The sequence below is a fragment of the Emydura macquarii genome, unplaced genomic scaffold, assembly GCF_026122565.2.
Source record: "Emydura macquarii macquarii isolate MOO-44397 ecotype Brisbane River unplaced genomic scaffold, CSIRO-AGI_Emac_v2 contig_2805, whole genome shotgun sequence".
Lineage (NCBI taxonomy): Eukaryota > Metazoa > Chordata > Testudines > Chelidae > Emydura > Emydura macquarii.
Genome location: NW_027132942.1, coordinates 2,448,484 through 2,462,543, shown reverse-complemented (window position 1 = coordinate 2,462,543; position 14,060 = coordinate 2,448,484). Strand labels below are relative to the sequence as shown.

The 14,060-nt window shown below is 43.2% G+C and overlaps 1 protein-coding gene across 3 annotated transcripts in view; it reads right to left on the bottom strand.

Annotated features, from left to right (window-relative positions):
* The window catches only part of EIF2B3 (eukaryotic translation initiation factor 2B subunit gamma), a 136,291-nt gene that overhangs the window by 101,011 nt on the left and 21,220 nt on the right, over nt 1-14,060 (bottom strand). For all 3 annotated transcript variants that reach the window (XM_067567803.1, XM_067567806.1, XM_067567804.1), the window contains one exon: nt 4,009-4,168. In XM_067567803.1, coding sequence (XP_067423904.1) covers nt 4,009-4,168 — 160 coding nt within the window. The remainder of the gene's footprint in view (nt 1-4,008; nt 4,169-14,060) is intronic.

The following is a 14,060-nucleotide window of genomic DNA, read 5'->3' as shown; positions in this document are numbered from 1 at the left end:
TTTGGCCAAATACTGGCATGTGCTTACCAGCCCCAATTCCCAAGACTCACACCAACCTAGTGTGAGAAATGAATGCCTTGTGAGAAATAATTTCCTTAAGGTCTCTTTTTTCCAGCCAAATTGCATTTTAACCCCTTTTCCCCCCTTCACTTTCTTCGTATTCGCATCTTAATAGTTGTCATAGTAACAGCCACCACCAAAATAAGGTCAAAACTGTGCAGCTGTTGAAAGCTTCCCCACTGGCAGCCTTTGATCCAACTGATTGACCTAGCTCACTTCAGAAACGTCCCCTCAAATTAATTATATAGCTAAGGAGCACAAAAATAGGCCCTGAACACATAACCATGTGAAAAATTAAGCACAATTAGGATCAAGCTCACCAACTCACAAAATGCTTGAGAGCAGCAGCGCTATTCATTCTAGGCAGTAAATCAAGCTATAAACCATGGGAGGAATTCTAAGCAGACAAACAAATTCCTGCTCCACCTAACCTTTTGAAATCCTTGTCTGTGTCTACATACAGAAAATTACAACAGGTTTCTCAATAAAGGCATCATGCTTCTTAAATTAAAGTCAGGTCCTAAGCTACTGTCTAGTCTACTGTTTCTTTATGTCTGTACAGCAAAGATCCTGTCTACAATAAAAAATATAACCTTGATTAAAACAGGATTGGGCTACATGGTTGAGGCCAAACAGGTTTTTCCTCTTCCTTGTGTGGGTAGAAAAAATGGCTTAATCATTTTAGTGAATTATGTTTTATGCCTGGGAGAAACCTAGATAAAAATGTGTTCTTCCATGTACAGGCAAGAGATATGGTTATTTTTGTACCAGACATGAGGCAAAATGTATCACCAAACTCTGTATTGAAATGCATTGACGTTAACAGGTTGGGTGTAGACAAATAACTAGCTTCATTAGTGCCTGAGGGGAAGGAAGGGAAAAATGAAGAATGTGCAGAAACGGTAACTTAAAGATGACCCACAAAGAGAAAAAATGGACCTGTACCCTGTTTTGTATTTTTCTGTTGGATAAAGACGGCTTGAAAAATTGTCCCAATAAAAAATATTCATCTTAGAAATCCAGGCTCTGTCTACCTTTGGGTACTTAATCAGGAGTGCATAAATGATAACATGACAAAAGAGTGAAAGCTGAGCAATTCAGGGGAAGGAATTTTTAATCAAATTTCTAAACCTTTGTTTTCAACAAACCTATTTAACTCCGATGTCTAACTGACATTTGGGAAAAATGTCTGTTAAATATTCAGCACTTCTGCCCCCCTTCAATTCAGGTGAGAGAATTCACAGGATACATCCACCATGACGGCGCTCCACAACCCCACAGAACCATTCCTAAGGTCTTTAGGGTAAGAAACACAAGCAGTAAACACACCTACAATCCTTTCAGACTTTCTTTATACATATAAAGGCACAAAGAATTATTGTTTAAAATCCTTTGGCTGGGTCTGACTAGGGGAGAAGAATGGATCGGGGACATACAGCCAGGGTTGGGAAGAGACAGGACTGAGGCAGGCACAGGTTTAAGATGCGTATGTTGGGTCTAGCCCAGGTGTTTGAACTTTTCATATTGACAGCCTCAACAAAGATCATGTCAGGCACATTTGCCATGTGCTCATTGGTCTTTGGCTCAATGCCCAGAGATAAGAATATACTGGTTTAACACCCTAATATCTGGGTTCATTCTTCATACATTCTCCACCTCTCTGGGTTACTATCACTCCCCAGGATCCTACTATGTTTGCATTCCTTCCTAGGACTATGTTTCAAAGATGTTAAGGCAAAGGGGACCATTATAATCACTAACCTGACCTCCTACATAAGAAGCCAAAGTACTTCACCCAGCACTTGCTGCAGTGACCCCATAACTTGTGGTTGAACTATAGCATACATTTTAGAAAGACATCAAGGTGCATAAGAATTATTAAAGGAGGTCCGTTTTTTAGCTTCTATACGAACATCTCTGTTTAAAGAGGATTACATTGAAATAAATGATATAGCTGCAATCAGGATGAATTTGCCAAAACTGTTCTCTCCAGCAGAGATATTAAAAATCTAGAAAGCAATGAAAAGAAATTAAATGAAATGTCCCAGAAGAAACAACTCTATCAGCCTGGAGTTATCTGGTAGGTCTTCCCCATCTCGGACTTCTACAAATTTATGAACTGATGGCAACACTCCTTGTTAGTTTAACGGCGCTTGCCAGGCCAGGATCCACAGGCAACCTTAACTGTGGCATTCCCAGCAGACTTGCACTTGTAACAGAGTTTTTGGTGATAATTTCCCAGGATTTTTAAAAAAGCAAATTAAAAAAAACAGGTTCTATCGTGGCATCCTGCTGATCTTCAAGATCTACTGAACAGACCTCCGTCACGTGAGCTAATGGAGTAAAACAGATAGCAACAGTAGGCTGTCATCCCCTATGTGGGCCAGGGCTGGAGGGTGACTAGACACACACTTTGCCAATGGGTTTCACAGATATTTGCTGGGAGCAGAGGAAGGGTGGGTGAGACTCAACAACCCTGGGCTCCATTCCAGGCTCTGGAGAGCAGTGTGCTCTAGTGAGCACAGACCCTTCTGCCCATTCCCCTGGAGCTTGACTCTGTTTCATCCCCTCCAACCTGTCCCAGCTCTTGCCTCAGTCTTGTCTCTTCCCCCTCCCTTTCTCCTCACCTAGCCAGTTCCTGTCTCCTTAGGCTTCTCACCACGGTTCTAGGCTCCCCGTCCCTGACTCCTTGTCCCAGGCTTTTTGCCCAACGGGTCAAAAACAGCACGTTCCCATGTGTGTGTGTCAAAGGAGACAGCCTTTAATTACAGGATCACATACTATTTTTCCACAAGACCCTTGCTTCGCTCAGTGTTCAGGTTGGACGGTGCTCACTCAATGAGCTAGTTCATATTTTTTTCTATCCTCATTGTTCAATGTGTGGCCCGAGGGCTTATATGGTGCCGTTTCTTAACTTGCGAGTGCTTGACCGAGCAACAGTAATAATGCCTTTCTCAGGCAGGTCATTATTATCTACCCAGCTTTCAGAAATCTTAAGGGTTGGAGTGAACCAACCTTTCATTACAGCCCTATTCCCTGTCTTTAAATGCTGGAGTCTAAAGGAGCAGCCGAACAAAATAGTTTAAGCTGTCTCCCTCCATCCTGGGGCACACATTAAGGCAACCTGGTGGCTTGGCCCCTCCATTCTCAAATGGTTTAAGATTATTATTTTGTAGGACAGTAGCACCTCGAGCCCTAGTCCTGGGCCAGGACCCCACCGTGTTGGATTTTTAGTTTGCTCATGTGCACTGACTAAAAAGAAAACAAGCATCAGCCATTTTAACAAACAGCAGCAGGAAACAAGACATTTGGTCAGTGAACAGATTTCAGTGGGGGGTATCCAGCATATTTAGGAGAACGGGCCCAAACAGTGAAGTTACATAGAGGAGAGATGGTCCAGTGGTCAGGGCACTAGCCTAGGACTTGGGAGACTTAGTTCAATTCTACTCTGCCACTTACTCCCTGTGTATCCTTGGACAAGTCACTCAGCGCTTCAGTTCTCCATCTGTACAATGGACTCATTGTAAGATACATACATTAAAAGTTGTGAGGCATTCAGACGTTATAGTAACATGGGCCAGATAAGTACCTATAAGTCTTCAGAAATCAGTGCGAGTTCTACCTAGTAAAGGCTTCTGGGACCTCTGATGAGCAATCCTAAGCATACCCTTGGAGACAGGAATTTCAAAAGCACTCAGTGTTGGCCTAACTCTGCTCCCACTCAATTCAGTAGTAACCCTTCCAGTTACAGACTGGCCGATGGTGAGCACTTTTCAAAATTCCACTCGAGAAGTTTACACTCCCATGTAACAAAACTCAGGGCCTGATCCACAAAATTCAAACACCAGTACATAATCACCACACTGGAGACTCTGGGGACAGCTAGGTCATTAGCGTGTGCTTTCTAAATCTCAATCTCTCTCTCACCTGGATTGTTAGTTTACTTACCTGGCTTTTTTTTCCCTTTCTGTCCTGGTACCACTTCTGTGGGTTCATGAGCTTTTTTCATCAACATGGAGAGCGTGGCATCATGGGCTCGAAACAGATCCACAACCTCGTGTAAAGCAACATCTGTAATCATATCACAGCTCAGCACCAAGATATCAGTCTGCCAAACACACAAGAAAAAAATAAACACATCAAAGATACAAAATACCACATACTTGTCAACTTGTGATGCCTCAGCAACAAACAGTCGGTAACATTTAATGGCTCTCTCACTTGAGACCTATATTAAGCCACTAGTCAGAGTTACAGGTGTATGTTTTTACTGGGATGAAGAGGCTAACTAGTTGTAAGGTTACCGAATTTGTCATCATCACCAGTGCACATCCAAGAATGGGACATAAAACTCATGCAACCATTCAATCTGTCATCCTCTCCTTGCAAACAAAGGAGCAGGATTATGGACACACAGATGAGTTCACAGCCTTCAGTGCCGCCATTAAGTTCTGCAATACTTGCCATAGCTATTTTAAGCTAATTAATAGCCTCCTTTCGGGAGTAATCTTAGTAGTGACTTCCCAGCTTGCGTCAAACCCATTTAAAAATGTATTTAAATTAATTCACTCTTATTGGAAAATCAAATGCTGGACAAACCTGGCACCTGATTTACTCAGACATCACACCTCAGTTTCCTCACTTTAGAAATATGCCCTCTAAAAGCCAACATCATGCAGCAGCAAATTTTAAGAAGCAAACGCCTGTTACATTTACCTTTTATCTCAGAGGAGCCCCAAGTGCTCTGCAAACAGAACTACTTCACTCACCACTGACCTACAGCCACTTCTGAGGTGAAACACGACAGATTCTCCGCTGTTCCCAGGTACAAATACTCACAGCAGACCAGGTGCTCTCTTGTTTAGGGTCAGCCTTCAACTCCCTGTAAGTGTGGCAGAATACCTACCTTTCCAAAGCCTACTAGTTAGGCAGCTATCCTCACCTCATTTAGATCACTCCTAAAAATCCACTTTAGAGCATTGCTGACAACAAAATTAGAGTTTGGCCTTTTTAAAAAAAAGTAATTAATCATTTTGCTCTGAAATGGCGTAATCACATTATGTTTCTTCTTCCTTCCCTAGCATGTGTTGTTTTCCTTTCTTCATCAGTCCATTATTTATCAGGTAAGCTCTATGGCGCAGAGACATTCTCATATGTATTTTTTGTGAAGCTCCCACTATACTTCTGAGTGCTATAAAATATGTCACTGTGATAGGAGTTGAGTTACTTTATCCATGGAAGACCAATATTTCTACTTTAACTGTGAATACTACATCAATTCAAAGAGAAAACATGAGTGTGTGCTCTTTAGTTTGGAAGGCATAGCAAGATAGCCCTTTACCCGACATCAGGAGATCTAAAAGGCATAACTAGAAATAACTTTGAGGTTTGATACACTGAAGGGTCTGCAAGGTCTTTTCTCAAAAGTGCTTGGAGATTATCAGGTGTTTACCCATAACTTCTGGGAATGCACCATGCTACAGGCTGTGCCACAGCTATAGAGTTAGCATGCTGCACATGGAGATGTCTGGTACTCTGAAGGACCACGCCCCGTCACTTTTCGCTTAGTTTCTCTGCACTATTAATTTATTATTATGAAGTTTCTGGCCATTTAACTTGAAGGAATAACATCCAGGTGGAAAGCCTGACGGGCCCAAACTGTGACCTACCTCTCTCTCTCCATCTAATGTTGCTTTCAAAATTCTTATTTTATATGAAGGTTTTGCCTAGGAGAAATATTATAATTATAGCATTTGAAAAGCCAAAAAAATCAAAACAAAACAACCAATTGCAGCTGCCCACCATTCAAGAGCAACTCTTGTGTGTACAAACAATGGGGGAAAACAAAATCTGGCGAAGATTTCAGCTTCCAGCTTTATGCCTGGAAACAGTGAGAAACACAATGAATGTTACAGACTTTGAAAGACATTCTCAATCTTGTTAAGCTGTAAAACTTCCAGATATTTGGTTTTCGGCAAGAGCAGGAATTTAGTTGCAATACTTTCAAAGAAGGGCAAAGATTTGTCAAAGTCCTTTATAAACAAAGCAACTTTTCTTCTTCTAATTGATTTAGTAGAGGGAAAGGATCGCTGTTTAAATCTAAATGCATTCACTCCAATGGTGAATAAAGGGACAGACCAGACATATCTTAAGCAATGACTATCTTGACTTGTAAAACAAAATCTCATGTAATTATGTAACATTTTATTAAGTGCTTTAATCTGTCACTGTAATAAACTGCCAACAAGCCTTTCATAATTGTGAACAGGCTCCAGAGTCCCCCCCGCCACACTTTAGGATGAGCTTTTGCAACGACTGAATGCAAGACCCCTGAGGAGCACAGGGGAACAGAACCACCAAATGTCTGGTTGCCATCTGTTCTACCCATTTACTCTCCCAATATGTAAATAAACGTCAGCCAGCACAGGGACCAGGGAAACACACAGTTGCTCTGTAAAGCCCACATTTCTGCCTCTCCTCCTGATGAGCAGAGCATTGGCCTCAGAAACATGCTGAGAATACACCGTGAAAGGCTCTTTTGGGACTCAACACCCCCCCTCCTCCCCATAAATAAAGCCCTCACTGTCTAATGGATGCACTCTCTTCCAGCGTAGAACCCGTGAAAGAATAAACTAATGGCTGAATGAAAAAATAAACCATCCTAGCACCCCAGTAGAAGTGCGTGTTTTTCTTTACTTTCTTAAGGCTGGTGTATTAGAAAGAAAATAAATGGTTCAGCTTGTATTTGTTCAAATACGTACTTCATCTATGTCCTGTGTAAGTACAGTGCCCCCTTCCTGACAAAGCATCAATACAAGAGAGACAAACACGTACTGCATGCACACAGGCATTCACATCCCCTTGTCAGCACTTGATTGAATGAATTATGCAAACACTGAACACATCAAAATCTTAATTAAATTAAATGCAACACTGATTACATCAGCCCCAAACTATTATACAAATACGATAAGCATCAACATGAACAGATTTTAAAAAAGCAGCACGCACCAAACTTAATGAGTACACTCCCGCAAGCTCAGTCACCACCAGGGAAGAGAAAACAACATTCCTTTTTTCAAATGTTTCATCTGATTATTTGTTATTCAGACTGAGGGGATAAAAAAAGGAGGTGAGGGTAGTCCAGACAGAGAGGATGATCCAGTGGTTAAGCGTGATAGCCACGGACCCAGGAGACCCCCAGCTCCATTCCCACCAAAACAGCCTGTGTAACTTTAGGTAAGTCATTCAGGGCTTATCTACATGGTGCCTTACTGTGTGCCAGTGGTGGAATGGGGAATTCTAATGTGCACCCATGTGTGCACTAACTGGCTTGTGTGGATGCTGCTGCCGTGCGTTAGAAGTTCCCTGGTGTATGTTAATGTAATCCTGTTTCAAAACATTAAATCACTCTGGCATGCACTAAAAGTTCCTTAGTAAGAGCCACGTGGACTAGTTAGTGAGTGAGATGCTGATGCACATTAGAATTGATACCCCTGCAGGTGCGCATTCAGATATGTGTAGACAAACCCTTTGTTTCTCTAATATTTAGTTCCCCCACTGTAAAATGGGGATAGCAATACTTCCCCCTAATGCACTGAAGTTGTGACGTGCCCAGATACTACGGGGGTCAGGTAAGTAATCTTCTTCTTTTCCGCTTGGCTTAACGACAGCACTCTTAGATGTCCCAGGCTAGGTTGGCAATCCAATGGATAGCTTCAGGTGACGTGAACTGGACGGCAGAGATCCCATCAGGATATGATCCTTTGGGACACTGGTTGACGACGTATTCCACAGTTGTTAGTCCCTTTCCACAATCACAAACAGCATGCTGTCTCAGCCCCCATTTATGGAGGCGGTAGGTACATCTGCCATGTGATGTATGGATGCAGTTCAAAGTGGATCATATTTTTCATGAGAGAGAAAAGCCACTGGTTTCTTTAGTTGGGTCCCTGATGAGGAATTTGTTCAGGACACTGGAATCCTTCCACTTGGCTTGCCTTTGAGCTTTGGGGGAAAACCCTGAGTTTTCAAGCGCTTGCACTGCAAGCCAAAAAGGTTTTCTGGATTTAAATCAGAATCTCAGTATAGGTCTTGGTGTATTGGAAGATCCTTGGTTCCCCTGAATATCATGGAACTTCCAAAGGATTTTCATGGTAAGTAAATCCCATGCAGTCCCAGCAGTGTCATCAGCATAGAAAAATTTCCATGATGATGTTCAGGAAAGGCCGCTGGTGTAAGCATTTAACAGGACTGGTGCTAGGACTGATCCCTGGGGTAGGCAAAACTTGCAGCTGCTCCAAAATCCTGGGAAGAAGTTTCCTGTTGCACTGCATTGCATGGGATAATTTTGCTGGCTTTCAAGAGGTCGTTCCTCCACACCGTGTCATAGGTGGCAGCGAAGTCTAAAAAAGCTGTCCCGGTCGTAAGTTTTCACTGGAATCCCACCTCACTGTGAGTTGTCAGGGCTAATGCGCAATCAGCAGCTGCAGACTGGTCGGAAACTCATGTGTTTATTCAGCAACATTGCTTCTCCAAGCGATGTAACCCTTACCAGTGATGTTATATAAGTATTTAAGATGGATAAATACATCGCACCACAGCAAGCATTAACAGGAGTCCAGAATGCAATCCAAAACATCAAGACATTCATAGAAGTTTAGACACCATGGTGACAGGTACTATAAAGAAAACCCTTTTTTAAGAAGGCATATTGGCAAAATCCTCACACCAAACCCTGCCCACCTTGGGATGTCTACACATTGAAGAAAATAAGTCCCGCAAAAAAGAGCATCTTAAGATTTCAACACAATGAGACTGACTTAAAAATAGAAAACACATTTTGAAATGGAACTAATTCACAATATAGATCAAAGGAAGAACATGACGACTATGTCATATAATATTCTAGCCTAAATCAAAAGCCATGGATTTGCTCACATCCTGTACACAATGCACACCATTAAGAACTCAATCTCCCACTCAGCAGTGATTGAAATCTCTCTTCTATTCTAATAGGAAGATACCAATATAACCACAGATAAATGGCAGTGAATGTTGAGTTTTTACTGGCATCCATTATACTTTTTCCTATCAAGTAAACTTACAGAACATGGGTTGGGTCTTTGTAGACTAAACTATAACCACCACTTAAAACACTAGCCCAGAAAATGAGAAAACATATGCCACAAGGAAAATCTCTAATTCAGACAAGATCAACATCAAAAGAAAAAGAACAAATTTCAGTTAGCGTAAAAAACATACAACTTAAATTAACACATAACCACTATGGAGAAAACCAGTTTCTAAAGGAACTAAAGAAAGGCAATATGTTAAGGGTTAAATGCAAAAAAATTGTGCAATATTACAGCTGAGATGCTACAGGAACAAAAGGCAGGAAGTTGAAAGGTTTCGTTTCTATAGCAAGCACAACTCAACTTATTCGCACAAACGGAATTTTTTTGAATTACTTTCTATGGCATTCAGACCTTACTATGGTATAAGCAAAATGGGGCCAAGTTACAGTTACTGTTGGAATAGGGACTTTGAAGTCCCTAACTTCTGTGCATGTAAAGTCTCAACCACACATTGCATTATCATCCGATTTTGTATCAAGTGTCCTTGTAATTCTAAAACCAGAGGAAAGAACAGTACTGCTGTGGGCAACTGTTTGGACTGTGTGCCTGCCTTCCACAGGAGCTGCATTACCGACCATTGCTCAGGTCAAGAATCTCATTGCATCCAAGGAGGTGGTAGAAACTGCTGTCCCATCAGTCTCTAAAGAGCCCCTCCAATTACCACATCCATGACCTTTTTAGGGGTACGTGAGGCTCTTTGGCTCCGGCTGTGACTGCAGCAGGGGATCTTTGTACATAACCTTGCATTTTGATTTTTCAGAGTCTGCAGGATTTTGTTACTTACTGACAGAAACGTCCACCTTTGGCTGGGAATCCCCACTGATGCTCAGGGGCAGCATTTTGCAACAAGTCAAGATTTTGAAATGTTCCCCTGGTGTGCGCTCAGCCTCAAACTCGAGAGTTTACTCATAAACTAGAGCATTAACAACTCTTCTAATTAGAGCCCCAAGCAGTTTAAGAGGGTAAATTCTGTCTGAGGAGCTAGCTTTTCTTCTCCTGCCTCTGAGGGTATGTCTACACAGCAATTAAACACCTGCAGCTGGCCGAGGTCAGCAGGGCTGCACAACTGAGGTGTAGATGGTCAGGCTCAGGCTGGAACCTAGACTCTAAGACTTTCATCCCCCACTCCACTGACACAGGCTCTAGCTTGAATCTGAGCATCTGCACTGCAATTTTACAGCCCCACAGTCCAAGCCTGTCAGCAGACCCAGCTCAGCTGCGGGTGTTTGGTTGATGCAGGCAGGGGGTGAAGATTTAAGAGTAGTTTTTTTTAAAAAAAAATTAGATACAGATTCTTCTGGAAAAAGAGAAAGAACGAGGAAAGTGTCAGTAGCCAGGGAAGATCTTTTGAGTGTTTGGGAAGGCCCTTGAACTCCCAACGTGAAGCTATCTTAAGGCAGTGTAAACACTTTCACCTACATACCCTGTCAGTTTCACTGTCTGTCCTCAACCAAAGTGAGCTGAAGGAAAGCCACCAAGGGTTTGGGAGGAGACCCAACTCCTGCTCTTTAGTACAGATCATCCTGCCCATCATTTCAGATGCAATCTCACAAGGGAAACACTATTCTATCTTATCTCAACAGCTCAAGAACTACCATGCAAAATTCCAATTTTTTAAAATTCACATAGGCCAAGAATAGGAATGAGACATTTCAGCCCAAAGAGCATATTACCAAAATTGATATATGGGATGGAAAAGGTAACAAAGAAAAAAAGCAGCACCTGAAAACAGGAACGTAAGGATGGGCACATGGAGTTCACGAAGGTAGCAGGAATGCTTTCAAACTGAACTTCGGTACTGTGACATTATTAAAAGGTGGGAAATAGCCGTAAGATCTGAAGTGTGGAAAACATGCCTTACAATCCATTAGTTCCTCTGCTCTTGACAAATGCAACCTTGCCCCACTTACAACATTACTGCAAAGATTATTTTCCCAGGACCATGCCCCACCTTTCTTGCATCCCTTCACCGGCTAAGCCTTCTCTATGGCATCAAACATAAGTGACTCGTCTTCATTTTCAAGGCCCTTCACAGCCTATCCCCACCCTACCTAGTGTCTCTCATTCACTACTGAGATGTCGATTCCTGCCTCTGATTAGCCCAGGATATCAGCCTCCATCGCCCACTTGTTCAATTTTCAAACAGGCGCCTTTGCGCTTTCTCCCATGCTGCCCCCACCATGCCTGGGAGGAGCTCCCTGTAAACATCCAGAATGCTATCTCATTATCTTCCTTCAAACCCCGCCTTCAAACTCTTTTCCATGACACCTACAAAAACTTGACACTGATTAGACCACCAGTGGGCTGAAACCACTTCCTGTCATGCAGGACAATACAGTCTCGTTGGGACCTTATACTCCCCCATCCATATCCAGCCATTGTCTGTCTTATTCTCAGAGTGGAGGCTGTTTGGGGGCCAGGGCTCTTCTTTTTATTCTGTGTTTGTACAGCACCTAGCACAGTGGGGTCCTGGCCCTTGACCAGGGCTTCCAGGCACTAAAGTAATATAAATTAATAATGAAGGTTAAGGCTATGTCACAGTTATTTTTAGTAAAAGTCAGGGAGCAGTCACGGGCAATAAATAAAAATTCATAGACCTCTCCCTGACTTCTATGACAAAATGAGACTGACTGGGGGTGAGGGGATAAGAACAGCAGGGCAGGGTGCCCCACACTGCCTGCAGAGGCTGGGAGCTGGGGGCCAGGGCTGGGAGCTTTAGGTCTGCAGATCCCCCACCGCCCTGTGGGGCCTGTGGCTCGGAGTTGCAAGGGGCCTCATCACCCAGGGCAGCTCAGAGTTGCGGGGCTCACTGCTGCCCGCAATTGCTAAAAGCTCCAGAGTCTCCCCCACCGCCCATGGTAGCTCTGAGCTGAAAGGGCCGCCCTCAGCAGCTCTGAACTCCAGGAGTGCCCCGCACTGCTAACTGAGGCTCAGAGCTCCAGGTCCCCCTCTCCTCCACCCATGGGGGCGGGGAGCCACCGGGCCCCCCAGCAGCTGACAGCTCTTGCCCCACCCCACCCCCAGCTGAAGCAGAAAATGTCATGGAGGTCGCAGGAAGTCACGGATTCCGTGACATAATCTTATCTTTATAAATAATAAAGGAGATCACCCTATTTAGCTAATTGAAGAAAAGGTTAAGGGGGGATTTGATCACAATCTGTAACTGCTTACACAGGGAGAAGACATCTGATGGTAGGAAGGCTCGGTAAGTAGCACAGCGGTTCTCAACCGGGGGTACAAGTACTCCAGGCGGTACGCAGAAATCTTCCAGGGGATACATCAACTACCTTGATATTTGCCTAATTTTCCAACAGGCAACATAAAAAGCACTTGCGAAGTCAGCCCAAACTAAAATTTCATGCAGACAATGACTTGTTTATACTGCTCTATATACAATACATTTGAGTGCAAGTACAATATTTATATTCAAATTGATTTATTTTATAATTGTATGGCAAATATGAGAAAAGAAGCTATTTTTCAGTAAGCGTGGGCTGTGACACGTCTGTATTTTTATGTCTGTTTTTGTAAGCAAGTCGTTTTTAAGTGAGGTGAAACGTGGGCGTACGCAAGACAAATCAGACTCGTGAACGGGGAACAGTGGTCTGGAAAGGTTGAGAGCCACTGGCAGACGCAGGCATAACACGATCCGCTGGCTAGAACCTGAAGCCAGCCAAGTTCAAAGTGAGAATAAGACACAAACGTTTAAAAGTGAGGACAAACAACGACTGGGACAAGTCATCAAAGGATGTGGTAGATTCTCCATCAATTGGAGTCATTATGTCAAGACTAATGCTTTTCTGAAATCTATTCCTCTAGCACAACCCCAAGGTGCTGGGCTAAATACAGAACTCACTAGGTGAAGCTGTCTGGCCTGTGTTATGCAGGTCAAAGATCACGATGGTCCCTTTCGGCCTTAAAAATCTATGAATATAAAACAACAGGAGGAAAAATGAAAAGACCCATATGTAACCGAGACCTTTGAAGACATTTCTTCGACTCTCATTACCAGTTTGATGCGGCTGGGAGGTGCGGGGGAGAAGGAATAAGTTTATCTCCCAGATCAAATCCTAAATAAAAAAAGCCATTGTGCAAAGAACAATTTCAGCCTTGCTTTGATAAACAGCAACACCAGTGCCTAGTCAGTACCACCTTATATTCTAGGCTGAATGAAACACTGAGACCTTAAAGATACTCAACTGTCTGAGGCGTTGAACTGACAGTTCCACCTTCCCCCAGAACTGTTCATGGTAACACGACTGGCCTGTACAATAAAGACTACAGCTTGACAAAGCCCTGGCTGGGATGATTTAGTTGGGGTTGGTCCTGCTTGGAGAGGTAGGTTGGACTAGATGATCTCCTGAGATCCCTTCCAACCCTCATCTTCTAGGATTCTAAAGAGTTGCAACAGAGATAAATCAAAATTATGGGTGCTCAACTACCTCTGTAACCCAACCCATTGTTCTGTTTTCTGCTGTATACACACCATTCTCTCACTTGGTCTACACTACAAACTTAGGTTGATGGAAGCTGCCTAATGTCGACCTAATAACGTCTGCGTCTACAGTACCAGGTCCCTTCCACCAACCTAACTTTCCTGTAAGGTCAAGTTAATTACTCCACCTCCATGAGAGGCAAAGTGCTTCAATCCATGTTGATGGGGCAACAGAGAGGCAGTGTAGACACACTGTTGTGTAAGTCGACTGAATTGGCCTCCAGGAGGTGTCCCACAATGCTCCGCTGTGACCACTATGGAGACAGTTTTCAATTCTGCTGCACAGCAGCCATGTACACAGGAAACAGCCCCTTTGTTGTTCAAGCCCCGAGAACTTTTGAATTCCCATTTCCTGTTTGATGAGCGTG